General features: G+C 46.2%; 1 protein-coding gene across 1 annotated transcript in view; it reads right to left on the reverse strand.

Moving 5' to 3' along the window:
- The window catches only part of ALDH1L1 (aldehyde dehydrogenase 1 family member L1), a 108,982-nt gene that overhangs the window by 19,657 nt on the left and 71,149 nt on the right, over window positions 1-18,176 (reverse strand). Inside the window, exons 12-16 of the mRNA XM_080805995.1 lie at window positions 17,715-17,842; window positions 13,860-14,010; window positions 12,629-12,699; window positions 9,474-9,579; window positions 8,033-8,120 (exon numbers count right to left, since the gene is read on the reverse strand). Of these exons, the coding sequence (XP_080662121.1) occupies window positions 8,033-8,120; window positions 9,474-9,579; window positions 12,629-12,699; window positions 13,860-14,010; window positions 17,715-17,842 (544 nt within the window). The remainder of the gene's footprint in view (window positions 1-8,032; window positions 8,121-9,473; window positions 9,580-12,628; window positions 12,700-13,859; window positions 14,011-17,714; window positions 17,843-18,176) is intronic.

Consider the following 18,176-nt stretch of genomic DNA (forward strand, 5'->3'; position numbering starts at 1 on the left):
CTCATATTGAATCTAAAGACACTTCCAGATTGAAATTGAGGGGATAGAGAACTATCTACCATGCTAATGAACCTCAAAAGAAAGCTGAGGTAGCAACCTTCATATCGAAAAATTTGACTTTTAGCCAAAGACCATAATAAGAGATGTAGAGGGACACTATATTATACTTAAAGGTTCTATACAGTAAGAAGATATAACAATTGTAAACATCTATGCCCCCAACATGGAAGCAGCCAATTGTATCAACCAACTAATAATGAAAATAAAGAAACATATTGATAATAATACAGTAATAGTAGGAGACTTCAACACTCCACTCACAGCATTAGACAGATCACTTAAGCAAAAGATCAAAAAGAAATAAGACTATTGAAGTACACATTGGACCAGATGGCCTTTGTAGATATATAAAGAACATTCCATCTTAAAACAACAAAATACTCATTCTTCTCAAGGGGACATGGAACCACATACTAGATCACAAATCGGGTCTAAACCAATACCAAAAGATTGGGATTATTCCCTGCATATTTTAAGACCACATGCTTTGAAACTGGAACTCAATCACAAGAAAACATTTGGAAGGAATTCAAACACTTGCGAGTTAAAGAGCATCTTGCTAAAGAATGACTGGGTCAACCAGGAAACTAAAGAAGAATGTGAACAATTCATGGAAACTAATGAGAGTGAAAACACACCAGTCCAAAACCCATGGGATATGGCAAAAGTGGTCCTAAGGGGGAAATACAGAGCCATCCAAGCCTCTCAAAAAATTAGAAAAATCCCCAATGCACAAGCTAACGTTACACCTACAGGACCTGGAGAGAGAACAGCAAAGAAATCCTAAACCAAGCAGGAGATGAGAAATAATAAAGATTAGAGCAGAAATCAATGAAACAGAAACCAGAAAAATAGTAGAACAGAACAATGAAACTATAAGCTGCTTCCACAAAAGAATTACTAAAATTGATAAACCTCTGGCCAGAGTTATCAAAAAAAAAAAAAAAAGAGAGAGAGAGAGAGAGAGAGAGAATGGACCCAAATTAATAAAATCATGAATGAAAGGGAAGAAATCACACCTAACAATAAGGAAATAGAAACACTTATTAGAAATTATTACCAGCAACTATACGTCAACAAATAAAGCAATCTGGAAGAAACGGATGCCTTCCTGGAAACTTATAAACTACCCACACTGAAACAAGAAAAGATATACAATCTGAACAGACCAATAAGCAGGAAGGAAGTTGAAAGAGTAATCAAAAACCTCCCAAAACACATGAGTCCAGGGCTTCCCAAGGGAATACTACCAAACACTTAAAGAAGAAATTACACCAATTCTACTAAAGCTGTTTCAAAAAACAGAAATAGAAGATAAACTTTCATACTTGTTCTATGAGGCCAGCATTACTCTGATCCCCAAAACAGGCAAAGACCCCATCAAAAAGGAGAATTTCAGATTAATATCACTGATGAACATGGATGCCAAAATACTCAACAAGATTCTACTCAACAGCATCAAACGGTACATTAGAAGTATTATCAACCAAAAACAGGTGGGATTTATTCCTGGGATGCAAGGTTGCTTCAACATTTGCAAATCAATCAACATAATAACGCATTTAATAAAAGAAAACATAATAATGCTATGATCCTCTCAACTGATGCAAAAAAGCATTTGACAAAATACAGCCTCCTTTCCTGATTAAAACTCTTCAAAGTGTAGGGATAGAAGGAACATACCACAATATCATAAAAACCATCTATGAAAAGCCCACAGAGAATGACATTCTCAATGGGGGAAAACTGAGAGCTTTTCCCCTGAGGTCGGGAACATGACAGGGATGCCCACTCTCATCACAAGCTATTCAACACAGTACTAGAAGTCCTAGCCTCAGCAATCAGACAACAAAGAGAAATAAAATACACATTCAAATTGGCAAGGAAGAAGTCAAACTTTCTCTCTTTCCAGATGACATGAGACTTTATGTGGAAAACCCAAAAGACTCCACCCACAAATTACTAGAACTCATACAGCAATTCAGTAATGTGGCAGAATACAAAATCAATACATAGAATGAGTTGCTTTTCTATATACTAAGAATTTAACTGAAGAAAGAGAAATTAAGAAATTGATTCCATTTACAACAGCACCAAAAAATCGTAAGATACCCAGGAATAAATCTAACCAAAGATGTAAAGGGTCTATACTCCACAAACTACAGAGCACTTATGAAAGAAATTGAGGAAGACACAAACAGATGGAAAAATATCCCATACACATGGTTGGCAGAATAAACACTGTTAAGATGTCTGTGCTGCCCAGAGCAATTTATACTCTCAATGCCATCCATATCATCCATCTCAAATACCATTGGCATTTTTCAAAGAACTGGGACAAACAATCCTAAAAGTTGGATGGAACCCAAAAAGACCCTGAATTGACAGGGGAATGTTGAAAAAGAAAACAAAAGCTGTATCACAAGCTGTATTACATGTACGAGCTATATTACAAAGCTGTGATCATCAAGACAGCATAGTATTGGCACAAAAACAGACACACAGATCAATGGAAGAGAACAGAGACCACAGAAATGGACCCTCAACTCTATGGTCAACTAATCTTCAACAAATCAGGAAAAAATATCCAATGGAAAAAAGACAGTCTCTTCAATAAATGGTGCTCGGAAAATTGAACAGACACATGCAGAAGAATGAAAGTGCACCATTCTCTTACACCATACAAGAAGACAAACTCAAAATTCATGAAAGACCTCAATGTGACACAGGAAATCCATCCAAATCCTGGAGAACATAGGCAGTAACCTCTCTGACATAAGCCACAGCAACTTCTTTCAAGACACATCTCCAAAGGCAAGGGAAACAAAAGCAAACATGAACTTTTGGGACTTCATCAAGATAAAAAGATTCTGCACAGCAAAGGAAACAGTTACCAAAACTAAGAGGCAGGCCACAGAATGGGAGAAAATATTTGTAAATGACACTACAAACAGATGGTGTCTAAGATCTATAAAGAACTTCTCAAAGTCAACACTCAAAACACAAATAACCCAGTCAAGAAATGGGCAGAACACATGAACAGACACTTCAATGAAGACATACAAATAGCTAACAGACACATGAAAAAATGTTCATCATCATTAGCCATCAAGGAAATTCAAATCAAAAGAGACTATGGACTCTGAAAAACAATCTGAGGTTTAGGAAGGGGCAGGGGGTGGGAGATTGGGGGAAGCAGGTGGTGGGTATTAAGGAGGGCACGTATTGCATGGAGCACTGGGTGTGGTGCAAAAACAACGAATTCTGTTACACTGAAAAGAAATTAAAAAAAAAAACACATTGAGATACCACCTTATACCAGTTAGAATCGCAAAAATTAACAAGACAGGAAACATGTGTTGGTGAGGATGTGGAGAAAGGGAAACCCTCTTACACTGCTGGTAGGAATCCAAGCTGGTGCAGCCACTCTGGAAAACAGTATGGAGGTTCCTCAAGACATTAAAAATAGAGCTACCCTACAACCCAGGAATTGTACTACTAGGTTTTATCCCAAAGATACAGTTGTAGTGAAAAGAAGGGGCACATGCACCCAATGTTCATAGCAACAATGTCCACAATAGTCAAATTGTGGAAGGAGATGAGATATCCTTCAACAGATGAATGAATAAAAAGATTTGGTTCATATATACAATGGAATATTACTCAGCCATCAGAAAGGATGAATACTTAACATTTGCATTGACAGGGATGGAACTGGAGGGGATTATGGTAAGTGGAATAAGTCAAGCAGAGAAAGACAATTATCAAATGGTTTCACTCATATGTGGAACAGAAGGAAGAGCATGGAGGACATTAGGGCAAGAGAGGGAAACCTGAAGGGGAAGAAATCCAAGAGGAAGAGAAACTATGAGATACTCTGGATTCTAGAAAACAAACTGAGGTTTACAGAAAGAAGGGGGAGTGAGAGGATGGGGTAGCTGCATGATGAGTATTAAGGAGGGCAGGTGTTGTGATGAGCACTGGGTGTTATATGCAACTAATGAATCAGTGAACAGAATTTTTAAAATCTTTAAAAATAAAAATTTTAAAAATTGAAAATGTTAGCTTAAAAAATAATAAAAGTATGAACACAAGTTCAAAGGGTATTCTAAAAAAAAAAAAAGGTAATGAGGATGGAGTCACTTCTGAAGGCTATCATGAGGAGTGCTGTTGACAATTCCCAGCAAAATAAGGGTCATTGATGAAAATCATTAAAAAATTTTTTAAAGTCTCTGAAAATTTTCCTAAATTTCCATATAGCAAGTGAAGAAACATTTATTCAAGTTCATCTACTAAATCTCAGGAGGAACAATGAGAGTCTGTGAAGAATTCTCTCCTTCCACATCTCCCCTCTCCCTCTACATGATGGAAACTCCACCCCAGGGGGTATGGACATTAAGGTAGAGTTCCTCTCCTCTAGCTGCTAGTCCAGGGATATGACATCTTACTAAGAGGGGGCAGTCCATCACCATTTTTCTTCTCCTCCAACTCAGTGTTTTAGAAGCCTGGTAAGTACGGCCTCTACCCAGTGCACTCCACTCACTCATAAAGTGAAGGCTCTACCCTGGATGTGGCAGTGAGATTACTGGAAACTTATATGTTTCCTCATAGGGCCCAACACCTGAGGCAGTGGTTCTGAGATTTTGGGTGGGCAAGAAACTTCCTATAAGAACAGAGATACTAACTTTATTTGAAACTGTGGGGGAAGTTCAAATCTAAGGGTATTTGAAAAACAATGGAGATTTTGGTGGTGAGCAATTAAGAGAAGGCTGACAGCTCTATGACAGCAATGAGGTAAACTACAGGTCGGTTAGTTTAACAGAGAGAACCAGAGAAGTGCTCTCTGGTAAGAACAAACCTCAAAGCATGGCCTCAATAATTACCCCTGCAAAGGGTCCCAAATTTAATTGGATCAGATTGTAGAGCAATTTATGACCCAGAGCATTGTTGAAAACACTACAGCAAGCAGACTGTAGTTAATGGAGCTGAACTGCTGACTGTGATAACAAAGGAGGTGGATAGCTTAGCAGGGAGACCAGGGGAAAAGAGTCAAAGAGAGCCCCACTAAAACTGCTGTCATCTTGTGCTCAAGGCTGTGCTCCCTGAGGAGTCACATCACTGGCTATACACCACAGGGAAAACAGACTTCACTTAAATAGCCTAGCCAAGTCACTAAAGACATAAAGAAGCAAATAATGAAAACAAGGTCTGGAAAGGGAAAAAGAGGGTCAATATCCAGAGTTGGCACAATGTATTATCTAAATTATCCAGCTTTTAACAAAGGAAGCTATGATGCAAGCAAAGAAATAGAAAAGTGTAACCCATCAGGAGGAAATAAATAAACAAAAAAAGAAGAAGAAGGGAATATAAGTTGAGGGGGCCAGATGTTATACTTAACAAAGATTTCAAAGCAGCCATTATGAGTGTGTTCAAACGACTAACGGAAACGGTGCATAAAGGAAGCTAGGATGGCAATGTCTCATCAAGTAGACAATAATCAATAAATTAAGTAAAAACAGGTAGAAATTCTGCAACTGAAAAGTACAGTAACTGAGTAAGAAATTCAGTAGAGGGGCTCAACAGTGGGATTGAACTGGCAGATGAAAGACTCTGGGAACTTGAGGATAGTTAGAGAATATGTAATCTAAAGAACAGAAAGGAAAAAAAAATTAATGAATAGAGCCTCAGAGGAGAGTGGGTTACCATTAAGCATACTGACATATGTATAATGAGAGTACCCAAAGGTGAGGAGAAAAAAGAACAGAGAAAAATGTTAGAGTAAATAATGGCTAAAAACTTTCCAAACTTGATGAAAAATAGTCTAAAAATCCATGAAATTCAATGAATTCCACGTAAAATAACCATAAGAAGACCCACTCCCAAATGCATCTTAGTAAAAATGGTGAAAACTACAAAGCAGTAAAGAAGCAATAAGGAAAAATGACTCATTGTATATAAGAGAATCCCAATAAGATTAATAGCTGACTTCTTACCAGAAACAATAGAGGCCAGGAGGGAGTGAGATGATACATTTGAAATGCTGAAAGAACAAAACTGTCAACCAAGAATCTTATATTCAGCAAAGTTATCTTTCAAAAAATAAAGGCAAAATAAAGACATTTCCAGATAAACAAAACTTAAACAAGTTGTTGCCAACAGACTCACTTAAGAGAAATATACCAAAGGAAGTTCTTCAAGTTAAAAGCAAGTCACATAGGCAATAATCTGAATCCACCAGAGAGCACCAGTAAAGGTAATTATATAATTATAAAAGACAGCTTAAATGAATATTTCCTTTCCTTTCCTAACTGAGCTAAAAAGAAATTGTATAGAATAATATTTATATAATTGTATTGTTGGATTTCTAACAAATACAAATGAAATATACTTGACAATAATAGCAGAAAGGAGGTAGTAAGGAAATGGAGTAAGAAAGTAGCAACAGAGTAATTCAAGAACAGGAACAGATGAAGAGAACCAGAAATGTAAATGAGGTTAATACAGCAAACACTGTAATTATATATTTTCTCTCCTTTCTTTTTAACTTCTTTCTCTTCTTTCTTTTTAACACAATGTAACATAGTGATAAGTACACACAAATATGTGACAAAACATCACAGAAAGGGAGAAGGGATACTACAGCTAGGTAGGAATAGCATATTTCACTGGGATTAAGTTAGCATAAATCTGAAGTATTTTTTGATGACTTAAGAAGCATATGGTAAATCCTAGAGTAACCACTGGGAAAATAACTAAAAACTATATAGTGAAAAAAATCATTAAAAGAATTAAAATGTTACACTAGAGAATATTCACTCAATGTAAAGAAAACTGTAGAAGAGAAATAAAAACAAAAGACAGGAAACACAGAAAGCAAAAAGTAAAACTTCAGACATAAATCCAACTCTATCAATAATAACAGTAAATATGAATGAATTAAACAATCCAGTCAGAAAGCCAGAGACTGTCACACTGGATCAAAACAAGATCCAAGTATCTGCTGTCCAAGGAGACATCAGATAAAGATAGGCTGCAAGTTAAAGGATGAAAAGAATATATCATGCAAACAAAAACCATAAGAAAGCTGGAGTAGCTATGCTAATATCAGATGAAGTAGACTGTAAGACAAAAATATTATGAAAAAGAAAGAAGGACATTTATATAATAATGAAAATGTCAATCAAAAGGTATGAGATGTCACCAAAGCTCTCTTTGAATGATTTCCCTATTGAAATGACAAAAGTAGAAATAAATGAATTAAACTTTCAACTCAAAAAGATACAAAAAAACACACAGGAGAACACAGTAGGAAATACTGATGAAAGCAGAGAAAAAAACAGAATAGCAATGGAATGGGTAAAGAAATTTGAGGGCTCTTTTGTTTTTGAGGGAAGTATGGGGACAAACAAGCACTCTTCACAAATTTAATCAATTTTAAAAGAGAAAGAAAAACTGTAAAATATAAAGTGGATACTCTAACAATCAAAGGGAGACTCAAAAAGGAATTACTTATAAGACATTATTAATACAACTCTAGGTCAATATATTTTAAAATGTGTGCAAGAAGAAACAACTTTTCCAATAAACTAGACTACTAACCACAGAAGAAACTAAAAAGGCAATTCATGTAATACCTCCCCAGGTGCCCCAAGCCTAGATAAATTCTCTCAAACTTCCAAGGGCAGATAATTCCCAAGTTATGTAAGTTATGCCAGAGCACATATAGACATACCAAAAAAATGGAAAACATTTGGGGAAGCATTTTAAAGCTAGAACACTTCCAGGTATGTGTCTCTCCCACCACAGGAGAGGGGGGTCTCTTCATCAGGTTGGCCACGCCCACTGGATCACTGTGTCCCTGGTTGCTCTGCCCCACTAGAGTACCTCACGCAGCAAGCCCTGTTCTGACCAAGGGCATCTTCAACTCCCTGGAGCCCTGGCACCCCCAGATGCCCATGTCCACATCCCTTACCAGATCCCGGGAGGATGTTGACCACACCCTTTGGAATGCCAGCCTTTAAGGTCAACTCTGCAAACTTCAAGGCTGTGAGTGGGGTCACCTGAGGAGACAGGAAAGAAGACTGGGTCAGGAGGAATTGGGAAGTGAGGTTCTTCCATCCTCTCCCAGAAGCCTAGATAGCAAGCAGGGAGAAGCAGGCATGGTGGGAGGACTCTCAAGGGGAAGCCCCATCAGAGGGGGTACTGCCCACCCAGCCAGCTTCCCCCATGGCTCCAGTGGAAAGCTGGGAGTAAGGCCTGCTTCCTCATGTACCTTCTAGTGTCTTCTCCTGGCAGGCTCCAGCCCTGTGGCTAGGACTGGGCTCTTCCTGAATGTTCATACCTCCTTCACTCAGGCAGTAGGGAGTCCTGGGACAGCCTGGATGCACCTCAGTGCCAGATTCTGATTACCTCCTCACTGCTGGAGGCCGTTCCTCTCCTCTTGGCCTGCCAGCAGCCATTCCTCTTTGGGCCCAGGTAATACTCCTTGTAAATGTTGGCTTGTACCCCACCTACCAGTGAGCCTCAGAATCACCATATCTGTGGGGTACTGGCCCTGGGAGAGCACAGGCCTGTTGGGGGCTCTTCCAGGGACAATCATCTGAATCTGTGCGCAGCACCCCCATGCTAACAAGAGAGTTATGGGTCAACTCAGAGGGTTGCTGTGATGCTCAATAAGCAAATACATGCAAAATTTTAGTATAATTTGTTATATATTAAAATGCTTTAGGAGTTCCTGACTCAGTGTGAATACTGTAAGTGTCAACTGTTGTTATTGTTGGTTTTTAAATTCTAATACTTTTGGAGCCAAACTGCCCCAAAGCAGCCAGGGGAGCAAGAGGCCTCCGGGGCACACTGTCCAGAGCCCCATGATAGAGCATCTTGCCTTCAGTTCCTAACACCACTGGGGGCAGGCAGGGGAGGGGCTGCTACTGCAGCTGAGGCTCCTTCAGGGGGTGTCCTCATCCCAGGGGAACCATGCTCAGGACCTTCCAGACTGTGTGAGTGACCCCAAGGCCCTTTCTCTGTAGCTTCTCTGTGAGAGGCTGGGCTTCAGTCTCAGAGCATGAGGCCTGGACAAGGGTTACCAAACAGGGTTTCTGCTCCCCCAAACCCAGAGTGCTGGCACCTGTGGAGAAATCCCTGACTGCCCACCAAGCAGCTATAGGTACAGGGTCAGCTAACCTGACTCAGCCACTCTACCACTGAAAGAACAGACTGCCTACAGCCCCCACTGGTCCCTGCTGTATGCCACCTCTGACCGAATGGGACCCACGGAAGGCCAGTCCTCATCAGCAGTACCACTCCTCTCTGGGAGAGAAACCAGTCCCAGGTGGGCACCTGTCTCCTTTATAGGGTGCTTACCAACACCCTCTACAGCCCACAGGCCCTGCCTGGAACATGCCCACACCCACCTGGGCAGGCTTGATCACCACTGTGTTCCCAGCAGCCAGGCAGGCAGCCGTCTTCCAGGAGAGCATCATCAGGGGGTAGTTCCAGGGGATGACGATGCCACAGACCCTGCCATACAAAAGAAGAGGGACTCTATCTCTCTATGCAGCCTGAGGGCCAGAGTACACCTCCCAGTGTCTTCTCTCCCAAGCCTGACACCCACTCAGCTGGGCTCCGCTCACTCCACTCCACAACACTCCACTCCACAACACTCCGCTTCAATCCACTCCACTCCACCCCACTCCAGTCCACTCCAGGCTTCCTGATATGGAGCCAAAGGTCCCCTGAGAGATAGCTCATGCCTGGCTTTCCAGTCCCTGATGGGGCAGTATGTTCAATCTGGCAGTAGCCCCTCTTCCCAGCAGGGCATGATGGCAGGGAAGTTTCTGATGGGAGCTGTGAGACCTGCTTAAGGAAAGCTGAGTAGGGTGTGACACCAGGCAGTGGGGGAGGTGATGGCAGGCAGGGCCTGGTAGAAGGCCAAGGATCACACAAGCAGTCTGAGAGGGTAGGGGAGAGGGCTGGGATCACATGGTGGGCCAGGAGGAAGTGGGTGAGGGTCTTCCTAGGCTTGAGGCCAGGGGTGAGTCCCATGGAGAGAGGGAAACAGTCAGCCTGGGAGGCCTGCTAAGGCTTGTCTGCTGTGCGTTAAGAGACGGTACCCTCAGTACAAGCAGTGTCTCCACCAAGGGGAGGCCCTCACAGTCCTGGGGGCCTACTGATGACACGTGTGGCCCTAGCAGGCATGTGGTCCTGCTTTCCCCTAACTCCTGCAAAGTGCGGGGCACTATCTTCATCAGTGTCAGACAATTACTGAGCCCATCCATACAAGAGCTCCACACAGGCTACGTGACTTGTTTCTTCATTATCATCATATTCATGATCATCATCATCAGATCATCTCCCCAAAAGATGACTTCTTAGCTAAGCCCAGGCAAGGGGAAGAGTGTGGATGAATGGCTGAGGGCAGGGTCAACGGGGCCTGCACACTGTCCTGGGAGCAATGGGGTGCACTGAGGGTTTAGGAGAACCACTCCCCACCCAGCAGGCTGAGACAGCGGAGGGAGCACAGCGAGTGTTCCCAGGGAAGGGGGTGAGGTCATCAGGGTTGTAAAGGCTCCAAAGAAAAAAAGACGTCAGGGAAGTCCCACTGTCATGGCTGATCTGTACTCTCCAAAATTCACGTGTTGAAATCCTAACTCCAGGAATTAGGGTTGTTCCAGATGTAATTAGTTAAGATGAGGTTTTACTTGAATAGGGTGGGTACTTAGCCCAAAATGACTGGTGCCTTTATAAAAACAAGGCCATGTGAAGAGACAGACAGGCAGGAGGAGAACACGATGTGAACATGAGGGCAGAGACAGAGAGACACCAAAGATTGCCGATAAAGCCCAGAAGCTAGGGGAGAGGGCTGGAGCAGATCCTCAGAAGAAACCAACCTTCTGACACCTGTATCTAAAACTTCCCACCCCAGAATGCCGAGACAGTAAATGCGTGCTCTTTGAGCGACCTGGTTTTTGTACTTTGTTACGACAGCCCTAGCAAACTCATACACCTGCCGATATAGGGAAACCTCCCGCTCCCCCATCTCACTGGGAGGCTCAGCATCAGCATCCTCCTCAGTCTGACAGGACAGACTCCCTGAGAGGCGCCTGGAAGATCAGTGACCTTACAGACTCATGTGTCTGGCAGCCAGTGTTCACCTGCGCCCTGGTATCCCAGCCCAGCCCCTCTCATAGCCTGCGCCAGAGGAAGGGGCTCTAAGTACTCTGGACCTGCAGGGCTCTCGTTCAACACTCTGACATCTTGGCTGGGGAGTTCTTTGTTGTGGGGGGCTGTCCTGGAGCACTCCCTCCATCTCATGCCCTCTGGGGGAAAGGCTGGGTGGGCACCCCTGCCCTGGAGTCCGTGCCATCTCCCCCTAGCCTTGCCCCTCTCTGTGGTCTACAGGAGAGGGTTTACTGTGTCCACAGTCCACTCTCCTGACAGAAGCCTCCCTCTCTAGCAGGCCTGTCGTTCAGGACCTGGTGTGTCCATCTGTGCTCATTTCTGTTGATCTAAATGACATTTGAACCCCTTCTCCTGAAACACTCCCACATTCTCCAGGAAGCTGAGTGGCTCTGACCACCGTCCATGGGGATGTGAGGTCCCTGCTGGTGGGTCATGGTGTCCTCCCGCTGTTGGGGGCACAGAGCAGGTTGGGAAGGCCTGCTGGGTGCTGATCACACTGGGGCTCTGACCCATTTTAGATGATTTTAGAGGACATTCCTCAGTGTGCTTTCCTCACATAAGTTTCTCTCAGGCCTGCTCCTTGGGGTCCCCCTAGCTCTGCCCCACGCCTTCACAGAGCTGCACACCATGCCTGGTAAGGATGCTGCAGAGCTCAGCAGGGGCTGTGCTGGGTTCTGCTCTCTTTGCTCGGGCTGGTCTCCCGGTGCGCCTCTGTCAGTGAGCCACCACAGCCATGCCTTCTGGTGGGGGTGCATCTGGGGACTGAACAGTCAATACCAAGCTGCCTTTCTCAAGGGTGGAGCCCCTCCACTGCTCTAAGGCAGTGTAAGGGGGCTTCTCTCTCCCTAGGCTATTGGGCCTCACTGATGGGTGTAAATCATCAGTGAGTTCTGTTCTCACTGTTCTGTGTGCAGTGGACACTTGTCTTTCCCCCTTGGAGTGCCAGTTCCTATCCTTTGCCTATTTCTCTATTATTTTGTTCCTGCTCCTTGGTTCTGTGTATTCTTTGTTTTTGTACACATTCATCATTATGATCTTCCCAGAAGAAATTTTCCAGGTGCACCCTCTATGAGCTTGACTGCTAGAAGGTTATTGAGGGGATTAAGTAAAATTATACTTATAAAGTCATTACAACAGTGTCGGCACAGAGCAGGTACTTTGGGAGTGAAAGCTGTTTCATTTGCTAGAATGTAAGTCCCCTGAGGATAGGCATTCTCATCAGCTCTGATCATTACTGTATCTCCAGCACCTGAACTGCCTGGCACGTAGTGACTGTCGAATAAACAGACATGGGAGAGATATGCAGAAAGGGGATGAGTGCCCACACAACATACCATATGAAAAGCACCCAGTGTGTGGCGAATCTTTGCCCTGTGCTGTGACTCACCCAATAGGCTCCTTCCTGGTCAAGGTCAGGTTGCGGTTTGGTCTGGCATGGTTGATAGGGATGGTGGAGCCCTGGAAGAAGCATGGAGTGGGCGGGGGGACGGGTCACCGAGAGGGGAATCCATGGTTTCCTCATCCATTCCCCCTGGACAGCCAGACTGTGCCTGGAGCTCAGAATTCAAGAGTCTTGTCTATGTCCTGCAGCCCCCATGAACCAGACAGGTAAGAGACCCAAACCTTCCAGATTATGTATGACAGGGGCATCTGAGAACTCCAGACACAGGTGGAGTGGGCAGCCACCAGGTGCAAGGTGCCTGCTGCACAGAGCCTGGCAGAGTCCTCAGATGGGAAGCTGGTCCTGGTACAGGTAAGATCTCTGGCTTTGACACTGGGGCAGAGAAAAGGGGAGTGAGAGGCCAAGTTGCCTCTGGAGGGTGTGCTAGCCCAGGAGGGCCCAAGCGGGGGCAGCTCTAGCCAGCAGTGACGCAGCAGCAGGAGGAGAAGAAGGTGGGCCTTCCATCACACCTGCACCCTCCACCCCATGGAGAGGACACAAGGCTTGAACCCTAAATCTGGAACCCCTCGGTGGTGAGTGTCCCATCACTGCTTGTAGTGGGCAAATCTCTGAAAATGGGTCCCATGGTCCCACTCTGATCCCTGGGATCTGGGAGATGGTGAGCTACTCCTTCTGCAAAGATGCGTAATGGCACAGTTGACCTCAGGAAGAGGAGATGATGCAGGTGTCCCCAGCACCACTTCAGGAGCCCCCACAAAGGCAAAATTTTCTCCAGTTCATGGCAGATGGATGCCAAGCCTGAAAACAGCAAGGGGATGGAGGGCTGGGGCAAGGGCCAGAGCAAGGTCTGCAGCAGCTGACAGCAGCCCCTGCTGGCAGCCAGCAAGGACCTGGGCCTCAGTCCTGCATCAATAGGAGCTGAACTCTGCCAATGCCTGAATGCACCTGCAGGCAGGGTCTCCCCAGAGCCTCCGGCCAAAGTCCAGCCTGGCCACACCTTGACATTGTCCTTAGGAAACCCCGGCATGAAACCCAGCCCAGCCTGCCTGGACGGCCCATCTGCAGAAGTGAGAGCTGATCAATGGGGTTGTTTTAAGCCAATAAGCTGTGGTCATTTCTTATGTTGCAAGCAGGCTAATGCCCTGCCCTCAGAGTTTCCTGCTGGGCCCAGCCTGCCTGTGTGAACTCATTTGGTGGGCAGGAGCCTCAGCCTCACCTGAATCTTGTCGCACCAGCCAGCAAAGTAGCGGAAGGTCTGGATGGACATGCCCACGTGGGTCTTCAGGGCCAATGTGTAGACAGCACCTGCATCCAGAGCCTCAATGGTGGCCAGCTCCTCCTGATGCTGTTCCATGAGGTCCGCCAACCTGGCCAAGGGGTGGGGTGCAGAGAGGAGGGAGATGGGCTCAGGCCTGGAGCAGCCTGGCCTGTTCTTTGAAGGCCCTCCTTCAGTGAGTCAGGGGCTCTGCCCTGCACTCCCAACTCTGCCACAGTGCTGGGAGTGCTGACCTCAATTTCCCCATCTGTGAGATGGGACAGTAAGGTTTCCTTTGCGGGATGAGTGTGAGAATGGTGTCCTTCTGTCTCTCTCTCCTCTCTTTTCCTTTCTTCCTTCCTAAATATTGATGGATTAACTACTTCATAATGGTGCTTACAAATGATCCTACAAAACAGTCCCTCTGCCTCTCTAATAAGGAGATCACCATTTCAAAAGGCCACCCTCTCTGTCTCCGGACAGCCTTGACCAGGGGAAAGCATGTCTGGCTTCAAGTACCAGCCAATCGGGTGGAGTATGCCCCCAAGGATGGCATCTGTGAGGAGGGCGGGATGGGGGGATGATGGGAGAGATGCAAGGGAAGGCGCATCTACACAGCCCTTCTTAAATGGGGGCACCCTGACAGCCAGCCGCCCTCCCATGCTTCTGGTGGGTATGCTGCTATGGGTAGCCTGGGAGTTAGGACTCTGCCCCCTTCCCTGATGTAAGGGAGCAGCAAGCCCAGGGGGCAGGGTGGACAGGGGAAGGTGGAGACCACAGATCTAGAGCAGCTCTCAATCTTGTACATGGGGGAGCTCTCGCCCAGAGACGAGTCTGGGACCAAAGCCTGCTGAGCTGCTCCTCTCCGCACATAGCTGTGCCATGTCTTAAACCCCCAAGTACACACTCACACTCTCTGGGAAGCCAACCTTCACCCCACATCAATCACACCTCCCTGCAGTGTCCTCCTAGCGCCGTCCGTCTTTCTTCAAACCTCACCTATCACAGATACCCACTTAGACAAATATTCTGGTGCAATCTGCCTTCCCCTGAGGGCTGGGACAGTATTTGGTCTCCTGCTCTCTCCTGGGCCTCCTACACCCACCAGGCACACAGTCAACATGTGGCACAAGGCTGGTGAGTGAAACTGGACCAAACAGACATGAGCAATCTAGTGGCAGAGCCACACTGTTACCTCAGAGATGGTATATACCCAGGTAATTCTCTAGTTAAGAATAACAAAGGTGTCAATCACTCTTTGAGAACTATTCTAGACCTGATAAGGAAAACACCATGTTGTGGCATTTCAAGGACCAGGGTTTCATCCACTAGAAAAACAGATGTGCCTAAGGTATAAATCTGTATTACAAATAAGCCAAAGATGGCCTCTGTGCATTGGCCCCTAGGTTGTTCACATCCTCATCGCAGCGTGAGACCTGTCAGCTCAGATGCTTGCTGCATACACATTTATGTATCCAGTTATTTTAAAAATAGTCCGAACAAGCAGACTTTGAGCCATTTAGAGCCTTGTTGCTTTGTATCCTGAGGAGCCTTACTTGACAGCTGTTATCATTGGTGAGATGGACCACACAGTTGTAACTTCTGCCCTTTCCAGCCCTCTGACCCAGAGACTCCTGTTCTGCTACAGAGCAACAGTGCCAGAACATGGGAGCCCCCTCCTGGATCTCCTGAACCCTAAGAGTTCCCTTGCACCCCTCCCATTCTGAGTAGGGGCACCCCACTACAATCTCTGGAGGGCCTCCCACTATGGGGGCACCATCCCATGAAGCCTTTTGCATATTACTACTTCTCATGGTCATATCTTTTCCCTTGATCAGCCCCAAATCCCTCCAACTCTGCCAGACAATGTCACACGCACGTGATGTGGCCATGTCATAAGTCCCTAGTGTGACTATCACCCTAGCATATCATTTGGGAGGCTCTTCAAGGACAGCTGAGTGGGACTGTTTTACTGTCCACTTTGTTAAGCTGCTGCTCTACCTCCCAGAGTCCTGTCTCGAGAAAGTGCCAGTGGGGAAAGCAGGGGAAGCAATCTCCATCAACCCACAGGTCTGCAGGATGGACGCAAGGAAGGGCAAGGGTGGGGTGCCAGGCAGGCTCAGCCTGGCACCCCTGGCTCCCTAACAGCAGCGTGGGCCACCACCACATTCCTGGCTGTGGACTTAAGGGGGTGTCTGAACACAAGGTGACAACTTCCCACAGACTCTCCCAGCAGTTCTTGGTGGTCCCACTCTCGTAGCTGGGATACTGGCTCTCCAGGTTCCTGAGAGGCTCGATCTTGTCCCTCAGTGGTTCTTGGGGGCTGCCTGGTGACTTTCTGTAACACTCCTTTCTGGTTCTTTCTTCCCAACTTAGCCCTACAACGCATTCTGTATTCCATAGTATCTACCCATGGTCCTATTTTCCTCATTGAATGAGAGGCTGCCCCCTCCTGGGCCAGCAATGGGCACACCTCCACCATGGGGACTGGGAGACTACATGAGGAAGGGACCGGGTTATTAGGAGCTCTCAGGCCTGGCCTCAAGATGTGTGTCCAGGCAGTCCAGGACTCTCTTTACAGTTGTGCAGGAATCAACAATCCCTCACTGTGGTGTGACCAGTGGTGCTATTATGGCATATGCCACTAGATGACAGCAGAGAACCTCAAGGAAAAAACTTCTGGACCAGCACATTCTGCCATGGGGGTCCCTGCTTCAGGGCCAGAAGGCTCAGCACCGTAAGCCTGGGCTTGCACATTTTGGTTCTGCCTAACCCGGGGGCTCTAGGAAGCCAGTGGCTTCCTAAAATTGATGGACTCTTCAAGGAGTCTTGAAACAAACTTGAGTTACGGCAGGCTGGGCACACCTCCCTAAACCCCACCATCTGTGTTCCATTTTGAAACCATACAGGCCCCCCTTTCTAGCCCCCTGTGCTGGGGGCTGTCCTCCAGAACAGGAAAAAAAATGGCATTCTGACTGCAAGGCCAAGACAGGTTCTCTCTCCCACCAGATGACAAGCACATTTGGACCACATCATGACCAGGCTGTATGCCTAACAACTTCCCCAGGACCCAGAGCAGAAAAGCCAAGTTCCTGAAACCAGCTTGCTCACCAGTCTTTTCAACATTCCTTAATTCATCTGCCCAGCAGACCCCTTCTGGAAACATTACCCCACTTCCTTGGAGGTGGCTGCTCTTCCCCCATTGGGACCACCTGGTTGTAGGGGAGCAGTATCTCTTCTCCAGGCCTTATTCCCACCCTCTTCTCACAAGCTGGAGCAACCTGGTCTTCCCTAAGATCTCTGATGGAACTAAGGGGAAAGAATCCTTTCTGCCTTGGTTTAAGAAAAAAAAAAAACAAGACAGAGAAGTGTGAGATTCCAGCAGTTAGTGTGAAGCTGGGCAGGAGACCGCAGACAGAACAGGCCCCATCCTTCCTTTGCTGTCTTCTGCATGAAGTAGCCTGATCCTGCCTCTGGTCCAGGCCACTCCAGGTAAATGCTGTCCTGAGTCTGCCCAGTACCATCTGTTAGCTTTGCCAGTCTGCTGCTCTGATCTGATCAACACCTTCACTTTTGCACCCTCTCATCTTCTAATACACTGTCCCCTCCACTGAGGACACCTTTCCCCTCAGGGCTACTTGTGTCTGGCAAAATCCCTCCTGACTCTCAAACCACTTCCTCTGGAGCCTTTTCTCAGCCTCAGGCCTTGGTTGAACAAACATGTCCAAGACTCACCCTTCTCCTGGTAGGACCCAAGCATGCAGCCCCAACCCAAGCTGAAGGTCGGGGGCTGACAGGAAGTTGTGGGGCTCTTACCTGTACAGGAGCTGGCCCCGGTCCCGTGCATTGATCTTCCCCCACAATCCATTCTCAAAGGCATCCTTAGCGGCAGCCACTGCCTTATCAACATCACTGATCTGAGCCAGGGACACCTGGCAGATGACCTGTGGTGGAGCGGAGTTGTGAGATCTTCCCTGGACTCCATGTACAAGGAAGTCCCGCACCACCCACTCCCCTGGCCACCTGGGAGGGCACAGAGGGCATGGTCGGCCAATGAGGAAAGGCAAGGGCCTTCAGAGATCTACTGTGTTTCTACACACCAGGATCCTTCTTTGCACTTGCCACTGAGCCCAAACAGGGCAACAGACTCAGGCTCCAGCTACAAGGCTGAGGATCAACTCAGTGTTTTCAAGCCAACAATAGAACCCATTAATTCAGTGAGTCTGAGGTAGAAGGTTTATTTCTTTAGTCTAGACACTGACTGTGGCAGAACCATTC

The sequence above is a fragment of the Martes martes genome, assembly GCF_963455335.1.
Source record: "Martes martes genome assembly, chromosome: 1".
Lineage (NCBI taxonomy): Eukaryota > Metazoa > Chordata > Mammalia > Carnivora > Mustelidae > Martes > Martes martes.